Source organism: Electrona antarctica (genome assembly GCF_951216825.1).
Source record: "Electrona antarctica genome assembly, chromosome: 14".
Lineage (NCBI taxonomy): Eukaryota > Metazoa > Chordata > Actinopteri > Myctophiformes > Myctophidae > Electrona > Electrona antarctica.
In genome coordinates this window covers 12,750,585-12,769,222 of record NC_136795.1, presented here as the reverse complement: position 1 = coordinate 12,769,222, position 18,638 = coordinate 12,750,585, and the positions used below count along the sequence as shown (strand labels likewise).

General features: G+C 40.4%; 1 protein-coding gene across 1 annotated transcript; it reads right to left on the bottom strand.

Moving 5' to 3' along the window:
• Window positions 1–438: 438 nt before the first annotated feature.
• On the bottom strand, window positions 439–13,424 carry LOC306936851 (caspase-8-like). Its single transcript, XM_079520484.1, has 8 exons — window positions 13,331–13,424; window positions 11,576–11,866; window positions 10,418–10,447; window positions 9,924–9,950; window positions 7,779–7,805; window positions 1,991–2,101; window positions 1,261–1,822; window positions 439–1,027 (listed from the first exon to the last, which is right to left on the bottom strand). Exons 2-8 carry the CDS (start codon window positions 11,847–11,849, stop codon window positions 880–882), a joined length of 1,179 nt encoding a protein of 392 aa, XP_079376610.1. The 5' UTR covers window positions 11,850–11,866; window positions 13,331–13,424; the 3' UTR covers window positions 439–879.
• Between the last annotated feature and the right edge of the window lie 5,214 nt (window positions 13,425–18,638).

The following is an 18,638-nucleotide window of genomic DNA, read 5'->3' as shown; positions in this document are numbered from 1 at the left end:
GATCTTTGATCAAAATGCACCTGCTATGCTATAGGCACCTAAAGAGAGGCCTGTATGTATTGTGTCTGATGCCTGGCTGGACTACTTAATGCAGACATCAGTCACATCATTATTTGACAGGTGACAGTTCACCACTTCTAGTCTTTTTTTTCTTTTTTTTGGGGCTTTCGCCTTTTTTTAATATTTTGTATGGAGGGACAGAAAGTAGGCTGACAGGAAATGGGGACAGGAAATTATTGTTGACAAAGAAGTAACAGTCATCCATCAGAGAGGTGGGACACAATTATGAATAGTTGCAAAGACAATAATTATAATTGTATAACCTTTATTGAATTATATGCTTTTCTTACATATTATATTGATCATATAGTAAGCATCAATAAAAGGCATCAGAATCATCACCTTTAAAATAAACAAACAACGCACAAATACAAAAGAGTACCTGTGCCCTTTGTACGCCCCATAATAACACCATCATACAATAGTTATATGACAAAAACTATTCATATACACTGGTTCCGCCAATAAAAGCATACAGATTACATTCAGTACATCCTTTCCATTTCAAAATTAATACACTAAGAGAAAACACCATCAACACTAGATTACTGCTAATACACAAAATACTACCCTATTTAAAAACATATTCTTTTTACCCCACTCGTAGTTTCACAAGACATGCTCTAACCCACATTTATCCCATTCCTTTATTAGTACATAATACAGTTTGATATGTATTTAAATGTATCTTTAGGGCTGATATATAAAAATGCCTGTTTAACAGCATCATTTTTACACAGGACATTCATTATTAGCCAAATATATGTTTTGTGCTGTCCGAATGCACTCTGTGTTTTTTTGGAATGTGGTATTTTGGAATCATTTGAACATTGGTGAAAACACCAGCTTTTTCCTCAGTGTGACCTTTTGCTCTGGCATCTGAATTGCGTCCGTATTGTCTATCCTTCCCACCTTCTGGCTCACCTCATTGTTGACCCGAAGTAGAATGGTACAGAGGTCATCACCGCTGTAACAAACACACAACATTTAGAACACGCCAACAAGTCACCACCACTGCCACAGGCACTTGACTGAATTGCGGCCAGTTAAACAATGTATGCAGTAATACAATGGCAACAATTATGGTCAGGTCTAAAAGATATTGTGGACCAAGTTTTACTTAGCATTCCTTAATTAACAATATATTAATATATCAGTTTATAATTTATTCATAATCTTAATTAGTATTTTGAGAGTTACCTGCGACAGCCTTCTTTTAGCTGTTTACACACAGACTGCATGAACCAGCTCCCATCGGATGGGTGTCTAAATGACACACAATTATCCACGGTGGACATGTGGACCAGGAAATCTGCATCCACAGGAATGAGCTTGACCACTGGAGCGTCCTCTTGAAGTTCTGGGATGTTGTCTGCTGCGATGCCAGACTGAATCTTTTTCTTGTCCTGGCAGGCCTGGACGAAGAACACTTTGGGCTTACCCACAAGGACATTGCAGTTCTGTCCATTGAAAGTCTTAGTTATGTCTTTAATGGGGAGGGACTCCCAATCTGTTCCTTTAACACAACCCTCATCTCCGTGACTCATAATGCAGCAAACAAAGGCATCTCCGTGCTGTGGAACATCATTAACATGTAGGTCAGTGAACGCCCCGTCGGACCATTCCTTAACACTGGACCCCTGCAGCCCAGTGAGGTCCTTCGAAGAGAAGCGTTTCAGTGACTCCTCCATTTGGCCCTTGGTTTGGTCTTTACACATCAACACCCTGAAACCCAGCCAGCTGAATGTACGTGCCAAATCACCTGCAGGGGTGGAAACAAACAACCCTTGATTCAAAGGCTTCAACCAACATTCAGAGCATAGTGTTTACTTTTCACAAGCAATCTCTGACTGAGTACAGCCATTGAGTGATCTTCAATTTGTAAATATGTAAGAAACGATGAGGGATAGTATCCAAACAACGTTCATACCAGCATCCTTGTCTGTTCCATTTCGTTTAGCTTCAGGATCCTTAAAGTTCTCATTGTTCATGATCACACAGAGACCTGTAGGTTTGCTGTTCAACTTGTACATCTTGTCATCTGGATGGAAAAGATAAACACATTTACATTCCCAAAGATATAACCAAATATCGTTGATATAGCAAGGTTGCCACTTGCCAATCCCATGCCTTATTGCCACTAGTATGACATAGTACACAAATCAATTCCTAAACCACATGACACAGATGCAGACAATTAGTCTGTCTGTCTGTCAGTGCCTTCCCTCTGGTCTGTTACAGGCCATCAGCTGTGATCTGAAGATCTGATGTGTGCACGCATTTGAAGAACGCACGCACTTACACCATGCAGGCTCAAGAGGTAGAGCAGGTCGTCCAATGATCCATGGGTCGGCGGTTTGAATCCCGGCTCCTCCTGTCTACATGTCGAAGTGTCCTTGGGCAAGACACTGAACCCCAAATTGCTCCCGATGTGCTGGTTGGTACCTTGCATGGCTTCCGCCGCAATCGGTGTATGAATGTGTGTGTGAATGGGTGAATGTAAGGCACAATCTATGTAAAGCGCCTTGGATAAAGGCGCTATATAAATGCACCATTTACCATGTCAAGGGAACATCTCCATACATGCGCATAAAATTGTTAACAATAACAATGACTTGCGCTGATAATCTGAGCACACAAACACACTGGTATCTCCATGACGGGCATGTGACGTGCTTATTTGTGCTGATGTTGTGCATGTCCATATTTGGGCTGATAACACCTGCACTAACAGCCACTATTCTTTGAGACATACATATGGATTTTCCGGGGCGTGGCCCGGCGTGGCCAAATCCGCCATTATTGTTTAGGGCTAAAGACCATTGGAATTGCATTACGGAACCTACAATTTCAGTTTTTTATGTGTCCTACAGCAACACATATGGTCAAGTATTGCAGTGTTTGGAACGGCAAAAACAGCAGCAACATAAAAACAGGACGCTCAAATTGAGACATTTGAAAACTAAAAAGTCGGTAAAACAACAGTTTAATGAAAATAACGATGAAAACTAGGAATTTTCAAACCCCCCCCCCCCCTCAAGGATGTCCTGTCAATATATGGAACATTGCGAGTAGGCCTACTCTTAGCATATGAATACAGAATACCCAATACCGGAAGTAACTAGAAAGGTCGCAATTTAAAATAATTGCAAAGTGTGGTTGCCGCAGTGGCTTACATATGCCCCTCCCACTGATATTGCCAGCCAATTACAATGTCAAGTCACCCCTGCGATCATGCGTAAGTAATTCGGAGGGGATTTAACCCCCCAAAAATAATGTTTCTGTAAGAAACGGTTACATTCTTCGCATTTGCGGCGCCCCCTATGGATGAAAATAGAATCGCTTTTGGCTTTTGTTTGATTAAACCACCCGCGACATCTGATTCAAATTTCGGATGGATTGGACATTCCGTTCGTGATTTTAGGCATTTTTTGTAAAATAGGCCCCTCCCACTAACTTCGGACGACGATTTTGGCCGAACCATACGGACAAAAAAAATTCAAAAAATCTGAAAAAAATGTAAACGCGGTCCGATAGGTCCAGAGATCATGTGTACCGAGTACTTCTGTGAGATTCGGACAAAATCTGTAGATTTAGAAAATAAAAGTGTGTTTTGAAGAAAAATCGAAATGGCGGAAAATCTATCCTGACGCAAAAATAATTTTGATTTTAAGACCTACGGTTCAAGAGTTATAAGCCAAAACGTAAAGTGGGCTGTTATAGCGCCACCATGAGGCCGACTGATAAGTTAATTAATTTTAGTAAGTATTATGAATTTACCCTCCAAGTTTTGTAACTATATCGCTTACGGTCTCCGAGAAATACTTGAACGTGAGTTTTCGCATTTTCCCATTCATGTCAATGGGGACATTTAATGCACGAATAAATTAATATCAATTAAACTATACAATATTTCTCTTAGCAATGAGCAAGCACACGATTCCCGATTTTTCCGGTCAATTTGACATATGGCTCAAGTGCGTACAGTCAAAACTGTGGGAGGAGTAATGCGGCAAAGTTTGTCTTACTCCAGTAAAATAATAAAGTGTTACAAGTACCACACTAATAAGGAGCACATGGAGCACACAGGCAGTTGAAGCCTTTTTATTGCAGGTGCAAACTAACAATTTGGATGATATTACAACTTCTTCAGTGTCAAACAAACAAACAGGCAGTGGTTATGACCTCTATCGTCTGCATTCCAATTCCAATTCCAATACAGAATGTGTGGCTGAAACAGATTTTGCAGCCAGTTAGAAATCAAACTACAATATTACATCATCAAAACACTGGGTCTTGAAAGCCTGGGTACCGAGGCTATAGCTAGACAGTTGTGTTGGGAAAGCACACACTCATTAAAAGGTACAGCTTTGCTTGAATTAGAGGCTTGTAAGTTTATTGTTTTTGGTGAATTTGTTGTTTTTTGGAACCATTATTTTTGAACGCCTTGAAGAACGAAATCTGCATAATTGAAGTGCCCTCATCCAAATAACTCATTCACACTCCTTCCTCTAGCAGGAAGTCTATATCATCGTCTTCTAGGTCTTCGTCTAACTCTGCAAGCTTGGCGTGTAAGTGGGCAGCTGTGGCGTTTTTCCTCTGTTGTTTTCTCCAAAGGTACAGCATTTGATAAACTCTGTCCACGTGGTCCCGTGGATGGTTCTCCTCAATCTGCTCCAATTTATGCCCGCTGATACCCAGCAATATGCCAATCTTCCTCCATGCTTTTCCAATTTTATTAGCCACCTGCATCAGCTGCTTCTCTGTGACGATTTTGGAGTCTGTGAAAGTGTGAGGGAGTTAGGGAATTATGGTACCACGTTTCTACAATGGACCTTATTGCAGATCCAAATTTACACTGAGTTACACTGAGGATTTTAATTGTGATAGGAATCGTTCATAGTGTAAGTCTTGATGTTCCTTTTCCCAGTGTAAAGAAAAACAGGTCGCAGCCCAATTTACGTTATACAAATTATGACCTAATAAGCCGTTATTAATAATTTGTTCATAATTAGAAATAATATGTGTACATTAGGGTCTAATAAGAAATCAGATAACAAAGCCTATAAGAGTTATTAGTTCTTTATGTTCTTTATAATGCCTAATGTTAATATTATTTCGGTTCCTACTGTAGCCTACTTTTCCACTATCCTACCGTATAGCCGAAGGGTTTAATTAGAATAATGTGTTCTTCATTAGGCCTTCATTTCATTGTATTACCATGAATTACATCAAGTTACTACATATAATTATGACCTAATTGAACACCCCCCGAACTCCTTCCCCACCATCGTCATGAGATTATATTGTCTTCATTAGAAATAATATGTTCTTATTAGGAACACATTACCGCTCTTTAGGAAAAACAGTACCGTAAATTATACATCAGCAATATTCCGTTAATACCAGTAAGACGCCTGAGGGCGATGGCCATATATGGAGTGTGTCTTGAGTGTACAGGGTCATATGGAATGTCAGGTCAACTCCATATATGGAGATCTAAGGGTGGCAGCGGGGGCAGTGTCTTGAATGTACAGGGTTTGATCAGGGCCCAGGTAGGGCCGGGCCTTAATTTTCGGCCTGTTGAAAAATAACTGCACAAATAACTTTGGGGCGGGCCCGTCTAGAGTTTAAATGGACAGGTATCAGTCAAAAGGGACATCGAAGAGGAAGGATGGATGGAGAAGGATCAACATATGGAATGGATATATGTCAGAACAGGTTCTGACATATATCCATACACGGAGTCCGCCAGAACCGTAGTAACCGTAGGATTAAATTAATCGTTTAGCCTTCCAGAACCGTAGCCTACGTTTTCCAGGGTTTAAATTCTTTAATCCATGTTTTGATCCAATCGAATCGTTGGCTGCAGCTCGTTAGCATAACAGTCAAAGTGGGACAGTGGCCGCGGACATTTTGAAGATGCGAACGCATCCACTTTCACTCTATGTTCTGCTTTCAGCGGCGCAATGAATGATACTCGCGGTCGGTTTTGTCACCACCGACCGAGAGAACAACAACCGGTCAAGACACCACACACAGCATTTTGTCATTGTAACATCCGGTTACGGATATTTGGCTCTTCAAAATAAGGGTTGCGCACGATAAAACCTTGGCAATGCGCGATAGATAGATGAATTAATCCTGGCGGTCAAACGGTAATATTGATGACATCAGGGATCTCCATATATGGGCTTAATTGCGACAGCAGGTCGCATTTACTATGACATCCCTGATGATGCCACGAGACCCCTGGGTAAAGGCATGTCATATGAAATTGGTAGGATATTTTCAAGTGTACAAGCAATTAAAAACAATGTTGCAAGTTAGATGCTTAAGCCATTTAAACAGTGCATGAGCACCGGTAGGCCTATAGATGCGAGGATTTGCGCTGCCTGTGCTGGAATCCTATGGCTGGAATAGTTTCATGACATGGAGAGGCATTTGAGGGAGACTGCAGTGCTGCAGCTGAGAGTCATGTCTCCCAACGGGTAGGCTATACTGCAAACTACAGCAGGCCCATGTCTTTCTCAAGTTACGGTATGTGCAATCTCCTCATCTCGTCCTCGTTTAAAGATAAACCCAACGCGTCGCTCGAATGTCAAATGTGCCGAGCCAGCGCAAGTGGGGGCCGCATCCGCATCTATAGGTAGGCTAACCCAGCCAGCCCACCACCACATAAGGTTTAGGCTGCACATTCATTGACAGCCCAGCCACTGCAGCGAGGGGGTGAGGAGCGCAGCGAGGGAGTGGGGGAACAAGTGTTATTGTCCCACTTTATTTTGTACTTCTAGTGCAACCCCAAAGTTTGCCAGTCTACTTGCCCCACAGTTTTGGCATCACACAGTTGAGTCAAATTCACCGGCTTCATCTGGAATCGTGCGGTTGCTTTTTGCTAAGAGTTTAATACAATTTCCCCCATTGACCCACTCACATTCAAGTATATTTTTCTCAGAAACCGTAAAGGCTAAAGTTACAACACTGGGAGGGGAGGTTCATATAATTACAAAAATGAATTACAAGAAAAATGCATCGGCCGGCCTCATGGTCGCGCTATAACAGCCCACTTTACGCTTTGGCCTATAATTCATGAACCGTAGGTCGTGAATTTAAAACAAATATTTTACCCTGGATTTCTTGGGGCATGACGCATCCCCATGTGTCAGGATAGATTTTCCGCCATTTTGAATTTCCTTCGTAACCGTTTGTTGCAAAAACATGATTTGTGAGGGATAAATCCTCTAAGGATAAATCCCCTTAAATTACTTACACATGACACCTTATTATACACATCACAGGGGTGGGTTACTTGATCTTCAACAAGATGGGATGTTTCAGAACATCATAGAATGTTCAGATTGCTTTTTTCCCCTTTGGAGTTATTTTATCAAGCAGCATTCTCATTTGAGCATTACAGATTTCATTATACTGCTCCTGTTTGAGCATCCTCATCTATTATACGATGAACCTCTGTGACGTGCTGAATTAGGGCATTCCTTCACAAATTCAGCTTTCATCATGTCTGTCAAAAAATACTATTATGTTACTTGATTTCTGTCCTCAGAAATGTAAAGGTGCATTGCACTTGTTCAAGTTCAATATTGACTGAAACAAAAGGACATCAAATACAAATGCTCTCTTTGCTCATTGAATTAGTAGTTCTAGTAGTTTGATTTCAGCGTCAGATATACAGGTCAGAGACAAGTCTGTTTTCTTACCTGCAGTTTTACCAGGTGCGTCCACACCTGAGACATTTGGAAGAAAAGATAAATGAATTTCATGTTCCTAATGTGAAGAAGACAAGCAGCCTCAAATGGCAACAGTAGACACAATGTACTCCTTCAGAAAATTGTATAATCTCAGGGAAGAATCTGAAAGTCTGGGAATCTTAAGGTAAAGTTACACTGCACTTGTACAGGGTTTGATCAGGGCCCAGGTAGGGCCGGGTCTTAATTTTCGGGCCTGTTGAGAAATCTAGTTTTCGCCGGCTGCCGGGCGTGGCTGCACAAATAACTTTGGGGCAGGCCCGTCTAGAGTTTAAATGGACTCTAGGTATCAGTCAAAAGGGACATCGAAGAGGAAGGATGGATGGAGAAGGATCAACATATGGAATGGATATATGTCAGAACAGGTTCTGACATATATCCATATACTAACACGGAGTCCACCAGAACCGTAGTAACCGTAGGATTAAATTAACCGTAGCCTACGTTTTCCAGGGTTTAAATTCTTTAATCCATGTTTTGATCCAATCGAATCGTTGGCTGCAGCTCGTTAGCATAACAGTCAAAGTGGGACAGTGGCCGCGGACATTTTGAAGATGTGAACGCATCCACTTTCACTCTATGTGCTGCTTTCAGCGGCGCAATGAATGATACTCGCGGTCGGGTTTTTTCACCACCGACCGAGAGAACAACAACCGGTCAAGACACCACACACAGCATTTTGTCATTGTAACATCCGGTTACGGATATTTGGCTCTTCAAAATAAGGGTTGCGCACGATAAAACCTTGGCAATGCGCGATAGATGTGGATGAATTAATCCTGGCGGTCAAACGGTAATATTGATGACATCAGGGATCTCCATATATGGGCTTAATTGCGACAGCAGGTCGCATTTACTATGACATCCCTGATGATGCCACGAGACCCCTGGGTAAAGGCATGTCATATGAAATTGGTAGGATATTTTCAAGTTTACAAGCAATTAAAAACAATGTTGCAAGTTAGATGCTTAAGCCATTTAAACAGTGCATGAGCACCGGTAGGCCTATAGATGCGAGGATTTGCGCTGCCTGTGCTGGAATCCTACGGCTGGAATAGTTTCATGACATGGAGAGGCATTTGAGGGAGACTTCAGTGCTGCAGCTAGAGAGTCATGTCTCCCAACGGGTAGGCTATACTGCAACCTACAGCAGGCCCATGTCTTTCTCAAGTTACGGTATGTGCAATCTCCTCATCTCGTCCTCGTTTAACCCATTGATGCCTGGTGCAACCTATACGCTGTTCTACCTTTGATGCCGGAACGCTCTCTGTGTCTCATCAGCTATTGCTATACATGTAGTAACATAACTATTTTTTTTTAAATAATCCGATTTTGAAGGATTTCAGAAACCTTAGGTCAGGCCCTAGAAGGCATTCCCAGATAATTACAAAAAATAATTACAAGAAAAATGCATCGGCCGGCCTCATGGTTGCGCTATAACAGCCCACTTTACGTTTTGGCCTATAATTCATGAACCGTAGGTCGTGAATTTAAAATAAATATTTTACCCTCGATTCCTTGGGGCATGACGCATGTGTCAGGATAGATTTTCCGCCATTTTGAATTTCCTTCGTAACCGTTTGTCGCAAAAACATGATTTGTGAGGGATAAATCCTCTAAGGATAAATCCCCTTGAATTACTTACACATGACACATTATTATACATCAACAGGGGTGGGTTACTTGATCTTCAACAAGATGGGATGTTTCAGAACATCATAGAATGTTCAGATTGCTTTTTTCCCCTTTGGAGTTATTTTATCAAGCAGCATTCTTATTTGAGCATTACAGATTGCATTATACTGCTCCTGTTTGAGCATCCTCATCTATTATAAGCTGAACCTCTGTGACGTGCTGAATTAGAGCATTCCTGTTCTTCACAAATTCAGCTTTCATCATGTCTGTCAAAAAATACTATTATGTTACTTGATTTCTGTCCTCAGAAATGTAAAGGTGCATTGCACTTGTTCAAGTTCAATAGTAACTGAAACAAAAGGACATCAAATACAAATGCTCTCTTTGCTCATTGAATTAGTAGTTCTAGTAGTTTGATTTCAGTGTCAAATATACAGGTCAGAGACAAGTCCGTTTTCTTACCTGCAGTTTTACCAGGTGCGTCCACACCTGAGACATTTGGAAGAAAAGATAAATGAATTTCATGTTCCTAATGTGAAGAAGGCAAGCAGCCTCAAATGGCAACAGTAGACACAATGTACTCCTTCAGAAAATTGTATAATCTCAGGGAAGAATCTGAAAGTCTGGGAATCTTAAGGTAAAGTTACACTGCACTTGTTAAAGTTTAATAGCACTGTTGAATGAGAAAAATATGAATGATGATTGTTTTACACATTTTTTTTTTGATATATCATTATACGCTTTTGTGTTTTATTTCAATTGCATGTTATGGTAAACAGTAATTTATGTATATTACTGTCTGGGTGCTCTATGAATACAATTGTCTTACTATTAGGTGTACAGAATGTGGGATTTATTAATTTTACATCAAGCATGAATTTGATCATTGTCCATTTCAATATTATTTGATTTCAGGGTCAAATATAGACAGTAGGAGATACAAGTAAAGTTCTTACCTGTTGCCTGAGGCCTTTCCACACCTGAGACTTTAGAGAGAAAACAATAATCACCATCAAAAGCTGGGTCAAACAATAGATTACTAAAAACACAATCATTGAAGAATCAGATAATCTGATTTAAATGTTAAACTGTATTCATCCATTCATCTGTTACATTTTAAAAGACTGCTAAAGACTCACCTGTTTAGTCAGGCTATTTAGTTATTTGTTTTTAGGTCCTATTATTATTCATTTGTCTTTTGATTTTAACATTGATAAGCTTTTGTCACGTGTTTAAATTACTGTTATGCTATTTAACAGTTCACTAGTAAGAGACCACACCTCTACTTAAGTTTGACAATTTATTGAAACAAAATCAGATGAATGTGGAATGGGATGAGGAGCTGACGGGCATTGTTGCTCTACTTGGGGGGCGGTCGTTCGTCTCTGCCCCGTCACTGCCCTGACGGGATTCCTAGACTCCTAGAGGAATAGACAGAACGAAGAGCGTGAATCGAGGAGGAGATTGGGGCCATATCCACTTGCCCAAATGTGCTGACCTCATCACATTTGTGATGACGGCTATCACCGTTTTTAGGCCAAGGAGTGTTTTTCATTCAAAACTAATGCTTGGAATGGATTCAGAATCATGAAAACCCCCTAGTTTGACATGTCGCATGATGAAATTTAGCCTTATATTGGTTGTCTATGGTGTGGTATACAAAAATGGCCATAACTTTTTTTCACAATATTTCCGGCAGAGCAGACCTCTCATTCTGTGGACCTTTGAAAAACACAAATAAAAAGTATGTCATGACATGACAGGTTAATCCTTAACCGTTGAGCCTTTGGGCCTGTGACTCCCTGGCTATAGAACGGGGAGTGGCCGTGATAAGAGGGCAGAGCGTGGTCTCTACTCCTGAACCTACCTACGGTACATGTATTGTAGGCTATGTGTAAGGTATTACTGTCTGTGAAAGGCGCTCTATAAATAAAAATGAATGTGTGTATGTGTATGTGTGTGTGTGTGTGTGTGTGTGTGTGTGTGTGTGTGTGTGTGTGTGTGTGTGTGTGTGTGTGTGGGAGGTACTAGGGTGGTCTACTGTAGATTCTGAATTATTGTACCAGTCCGACCTCATAACCTGTAAACATGTACTGTATCCTCTCTTCACCTACCTTTGGGTATATTTTCCAGATCATTTGCTAGATCATTCCTCCCGATCTTCCTCAAAGCATTCATCACGATCTCCTGAGCATCATTCGGGTATTTCTCCTTAATCAGGTTGACAACTTTCTGCCTAGTATTGGCCTCCTCCAATGCGCCCTCTGCTAGTGGCCTCAAGTTGCCTACAATGTTTTCAGGCTGTTGCAGATTCCACTTAAACAAGTCTAACTTCGCTGCTGTCAGCTCGTCCAGAGTTTGCAACAAGGTAAGCTTCTGACCAGACATGGTTGATTCCTAGTAGCCTACAAACAGAGGATGTTAACGTGTCAGTTTCATTCTCTTATACTGGGTCAATATCTTACAGGGTTAAGACTGAACACAAGCTTGAGTTGAAGTTATTGTGCATGTCAGAGAACACAACAATCTACATTACCATCTTCCATGGTTCTAAAAACAAGTTACTGAACAAACACCCCAACAATGTTTATTACGGGTATATCTAACACATTTTCTTTTATCACATACTGACACAAGTGACACGACAGGTAATATAATGTCTAACTGCCTGTATATATACAGTTTAGTTTGATCATTGTGATGTGTTCTATACAGAATTTTCAATGTTGAGGGTTTTCCACAAGATGACTGCAGATATCAACCACCAGAGGCAGAGAGTGAGTGAGAGAGACAGCAGGCAGGCAGACAGGCACGTGCACACGCATGCACGCATGCACATGCACACACACACACACACACACACACACACACACACACACACACACACACACACACACACACACACACACACACACACACACACACACACACACACACACACATTTTAACCATTTCTTTATGTTCACACAAAGGATATGCATACAAGGACACAAATATTATAGGTGCATTAAAGTTACATCTGCAAAGTCATGGCATGTGTTTTCATGATACAACAGGCATGTCACACAGTACTCTATGGGTATAAGTAACAGCGTCTCCGTCATATATGACGGCTGCCAATTATAGCAGAGACACCACAATACTTTGCCAGCCTTTTTGCCTCCTTTTTGGGCATCCCAAGTTGTTGGAACCCTCTAACAACCAGTCTGTGCATATGCCCTAGGCTGCCAAATATAAAGACAAATAGTCTGCACCTATAGCCCAGCTCTGAGATGTTATGTAGAAGTGGTTGGTATTTTATGACCTTGGTCATAAAGGCTTCCTCTAGGCTGTGGTCAAAGGTGCAGGCTATCTCTAATACAGACACTTCTCTGGACTCTTCATCAACCACAACAATATCTGGTGTATTAGCTGCTAGAGATGTAAAGGTATCCGAGTTATCACTGAGTTGGAACATGGAACACACACACACACACACACACACACACACACACACACACACACACACACACACACACACACACACACACACACACACACACACACACACACACACACACACACACACACACACACACACACACACACACACACACACACACACACACACACACACACACACACACACACGTATTGTACTGAGGCCTACTATCAAAATCTTAGGATAGAAATTGTATTATGCCATTTAAACAGTTTTGTATTTATTTTTTTAACCATATGGGACGTCACACAAACTTTGGTTCTGCCTATATATTCAATGGGAACGGAGCATTTATTTAATTATCTTATTAAAGTTACACTATTTTCCCTTCACTCCATTGAGTACAATATTGAGCTTAGAATTAATCCATCAAAGTAAAAATACTTACGTTGTCTTTTGCCAATTTCTGAAGTTAAAATAAATCTTCCTTGCGTGTGCTCTGGGTCAAGCCTTATGAAGCAGTCTTAAATGAGCAAGAGTTGATTTCCAATAGGCTACACCCCATTTCCTGGTTTGTGTTTGTGTGTGACAATGTTTGTGTGTGACAAAAGTCACACACAAACACAAACCAAGTCACAAAACGGAAAGTGAAAGTATTTTGCCATAATTACTACAGGATGTTCAGCAAATTACTTGTGTGTATGCATGCACGTGTGGCTCATTCGAACACCACGAGATTCAGGATTCAAGGTACAAGGTTGTACTTGATTGTTACATCTTGTGTACAGTACATAAGAGTAAAACTTATTTTGGTTTGACTTCCTTCAAGAAAAATGCAGCAGTTTACAGCATAACAACAGTAGAATAATGATGAAAAAGCAGCATTTTTCTTTTCTTCCCCAGTATAGCTGCTACCTAACTTGTGCAAGCAAAGTTCACAGTGTATTCTTTGTACAAGTACAACATTTTAGTATGTACAACTTCACAGTATATTGTATACACCATGTGGTATGCTTCTGTGTTGTCCTGCACTATGCACTGAGGGATTGTGTTGTATATTGTGATGATATACACAACTTCAACGTTTCAATATCAGATTACGTCTTCATCAGGTCATGACGAAGATGTAATCTGACATGGAAACGTTGTCATTCGTGCCTTAATTGCACCCTGTTCCATATTAAAGAAAAATGCTCCAATCATCTGAGTTGCTCTATAGTGCCATCCTGATGGAGAATCGTTCCTTACTGAGCACATCATTCTAGATAACTCATGGTTATTATACAGTGCTAGCTTTGCAGACTACAGTATTTGAGGACAGGATGGCAGCAAGGTGTGCCTGTGGAACAGGAGGTGGTGAGTGATTAGATAATGAAGGGCATAGCAGGATTTCTTTTAAACAAAACAAAAACAATACAGTCCTGTCTAATCAGCATCATGAACCACCTTGAGTATTGGATTAAACGTTCTAGTACAGCTGAATCGTAAGAATGTTCCACAGGCACACCTTGTCGCCATATCCTGTCCTCAAATACTATAAATTGCAAAGGGGAACAGGTACTGTCGCCCATATTCCATCTCGCCAGCAATCTGTTTAATAACCATATCTAAAAATCTGAGTGGGATTATTTGATTCCATCTTTAAAGTGCGGTTCATGCGGTTTAATATATATATATATATATATATATATATATATATATATATATAATTTATTCAGGTCAGGTTATAAAAGTTGTTAGTTGTCACTCAGATTTTCTCGATTGTCGTTCTCTCTGCATGTACTGTACTGTACTTTTTCAGACTTTGCACTTTTTGATAAGCACACATCTAGTTTATAAACTCATGGTTGTGTTTTAGACGGGTAGCAATGATTCCACGCCGGGTCGCTAATGACAGGGTTGCCACACACATACACCAGTCACACCTTAGAGTATATACTCTAAGGGTCACACCTTAGTTTAGTTAGTTAGATTACATTCAGAATGAGGGTTACAAAATTACAGTTTGACTGAAAAGGTTTGGGCTGAAGCCAAAGCTTATTATGCCCACCTTATTAATGATTCAAATAATAAAAGGGAAAAAAAGAAGAAAAACAGAAACAAACAAAAAGAAGAACAAAAACAATGGGAAAACTGATTCTCTACAGTGCTGTGCTTCTTAAATATCAATGATAAACTAAAAAGACACATTGGCTTGTATGCTTTACGTACATTTTGCTTTTTTAAATCGTGCTTATATATTTGAAGTGGTTGCTTCAAATTTCACGCAAATCGGTACACATGCTCTCCATAGTCATGTAATCCACCTTCATTGCCTACGATTGGCTTCTAAACTTTTCAGGAGTAGCCCGCTTGGTACCCGTTTTGTACAAATCGCCACAACTACTGACAGTTTTCAAATCAGCCTCATGGTGGCGCTACAACAGGCCAAGCTGTGTCTCACACACACACACCCACACACACCCACACACACCCACACACACACACACACACACACACACACACACACACACACACACACACACACACACACACACACACACACACACACACACACAAATGAAGTAACAGTGTCTGAAAGATCTGATCTACTGTAGCTGTGAAACGTGTGTGTGTGTGTGTGTGATATATTATACTGCATGTGTGTGGGGCTATCAGTGGGGCAACCTGTGGTGTAGTGCCTGTGAGTATCACAGTATACTATGTTATCAAAACGCCCAAAAAGTCTTAAAAGAATGAAAGAAAGATACAGTATGTTTCAAAACGTATGAAACAAGACAATTTAAATGTAAATTACTGTTTCGAGTTAAAGTTTCTGTTCTTTGGAGCAGTCATAGGATAAAGTGATACGTTCCAACCTATAACTGGTATAATTCAATCTGTCCCTCATTAATCTAAACATCTGTTCTACAGTACTGTATACACTATAGTGTGTTAGAAGTGTCGGAGGGCAATGCGATTTGCAGAGAGCATCTTCTATCTTCCTCTGTGCAAGCAAGGGCAAAAACCACATCCTGGCTCTCGTTGCTGCACCAGCCATTCTCACTGTCACTCATCATCATCATCATCATCAGCCATTTTATTTTCCTGTATTATCCCAGTAAGACCTGAGGCCGATTCTACAAATGCCTTCTCACACTTTCTAGCAGATGTAGAAGCTATTGCTATTTTTATCTGCCAATGCAAAAATCTAAAATGGCACAGAAGCTTTGCAGCTAGGTCCAGTTTAGGAGAAGCTTTGCAGCTAGGTCCAGTTTAGGAGAAGCTTTGCAGCTAGGTCCAGTTTAGGAGTTTTTTCAGTGGCAGCAGCTACAAACAACACACATAAATGAACACTGAGGATGTTTCATATTTATGTTTAATAATTACCAATGTACTAAAGTATAACTTGGCCTCAACTCGAAACACACCGTACAGCAATTCTCACTCTACAAAAGGCATCACGAGAGAAATTAGCATGCTATTGCTGGCTGTTTGCTTGAAAATATTAAAGAATTCAGTCAGATCAAAATGATCTACCTTATCCCAAAAATAAGATGTACATTTAAACATAGGTTTGGGCAAACTGAAACCAAATATATTTTGTATGCTTGGTGAGAACTCTCATTGCAAGACAGGAAACTGCAGGTTAGGCTTCTGAAATAGCGAGAGCTCATGCTATCCACCGCATCGCCATGGCAACCAGGTTATAGCATACCAAAGTACAGAAGTTATAGAGAAGTTCTGCTGAGAATCATCGCTTGTGGCAACACCCTTTCCTCTGGCAGCTCGCTGACACTCTCGTCAACAGAGCTGAGGGGAAGTGGACATCTTATACTGCTCTTTACTCAAACGAAGAAATTAACCACTACCTGCTCCATACCTTGTCGTACGACGGTGTCCCGCTGATACCTTTTATAGGCCTAATTTTCGCTTAGAAAGGCGTGCCCAAAATAGGGACACCGGCACTAATGTGGTTGGTAGATAGATAAACAAACAAACAAACAAATAAATGGGTGTGCGGTGGTTGGGTGGTCCAATATACAGTATATCATCACATACGATAATGTGTTCTAATATTTTCAACAGATGATTTCTTAGACTCTTTCAAAGGAGAAATCAATCTGACACTTCCTGATGGACTTCCTGCCAAAATGCCAGAATGGCAGAACAAACCATCACATTGTACTGATAATCACACCATTGGTTTAAATTGTCAGGGTAAGTAAAACAAACAAACAAACAAACAAACAAACAGACAATCTTCTTAAAAATGTTTCACATGTAAAGCATGACTGAAGGGACACTTCTTTGAAGTGACTGAATGAATACAGTATTGTCCTTGCTCATAATTATTTACACATGCATTAAGTGGAGAATTTCTAACTGTGACATGTGTTTTTGTCCCTCAGATCAAAAAACAAAACCAATACATTGACTGGAGGCCTACTGGAGGCCTACACAGATTACAATTGTGACGCTATAATCAAGTACGGCAACATTACCATCGTTAAGCCAGATCAAAAAGTCAAAATTGATTGCGGTGAGTTGGTAATGATTTTTCCTTGTATAATGAGTATAATTGTATAATTGCCAGCTCGAACCCGGGCTCCCCCAGAGTTAGTGTCGAAGTGCCCTTGAGCAAGACACTGAACCCCTAATTGCTCCTGATGTGCTGGTTGGTGCCTTGCATGGTTTCTGCCGCTATCGGTGTATGAATGTGTGTGTGAATTGATGCACAATCTATGTAAAGTGCCTTGGATAAAGGCACCATTAATATCCTCTCTTATCATGGCCAGTGGTGGGAAAAGTACTCAAAAAAGGTTTTCACAAGGCCGATGTGACGCATTGTGAGTTTGTTGATCGGCTAATTTCAAATGGCCGAAATGTATAGGGCTGAAATGGTTAATGTATGTTTTGTAATAATTATCAAAATCTACAAAGTAGGCCTGGGCCATGGCTTAGTGGTCCAGGCACCTTGGCTGGTAATCCAGTCTGGCAGTGTGCCGCGGGTTCGACTCCCAATCCCAACGGCCTTTACTGCATGTCTTCCCCCACATCTCTCTCCCCTTTTCCTGTCAGCCTACTGTCTGTCCCTCCATAAAAATATAAAATAAAGGCGAAAGCCACAAAAAAAAACCATTTAAAAACAAAATCTACAAAGTAAGTAGTAAGGTTTTCAAATAAATATAGTGGAGTAAATGTACAATATTTGTATCTGAGATGTAGTCTGTGGACTAGAAGTAAATGTATTGGAAATCGGAAGTACAAATATCTCAAAATTGTAGTACAGTAAAAGTACAGTACTTAAGTAAATGTACTTGGTTACTTGCCACCACTGATCATGACGTCCCATGAATTAATAATGCTCAGCTCATCTTGACATATAATGTGTGATATTGTGTCCAACAGAGGGTAAAATCAATCATGGGAAGGTAATTCCAACAAACGACTCCATTAAGATCAACTTCAACTTCAAAGCCAACAGAACCAAATGTGGAGACTTCAGTCAGTCTCTCATATACACCTGCGATTGTAACAGCACAATTGGAAACTATCATAAAGGAATTGCAACGTCTGAGAAATGTGAATGTTTCGGTTTGAAGCCATGCACTGAATATAATTGGTTCGTAAACGGCACCTACAGGATTAATAAAAAGGTCTTCGGGAATATGTCAGGGACCCCCATCAAAACACCTTCAGGAAGTAAGTGACCAATTATTATCATACATTATTATCACACATTAACATGTGTACAGTATATTATTATATAATAC

Coding starts and splice junctions, on each gene's coding strand:
- LOC306936851 (XM_079520484.1), bottom strand. CDS start 11,849: ATGTCTGGTCAGAAGCTTACCTTGTTGCAAACTCTGGACGAGCTGACA. Junction 9,951..10,417: donor GGAAAGGCCTCAGGCAACAG/GTAAGAACTTTA, acceptor CAAATGTCTCAG/GTGTGGACGCACCTGGTAAA. Junction 1,028..1,260: donor CTAAAAGAAGGCTGTCGCAG/GTAACTCTCAAA, acceptor TGTTTGTTACAG/CGGTGATGACCTCTGTACCA.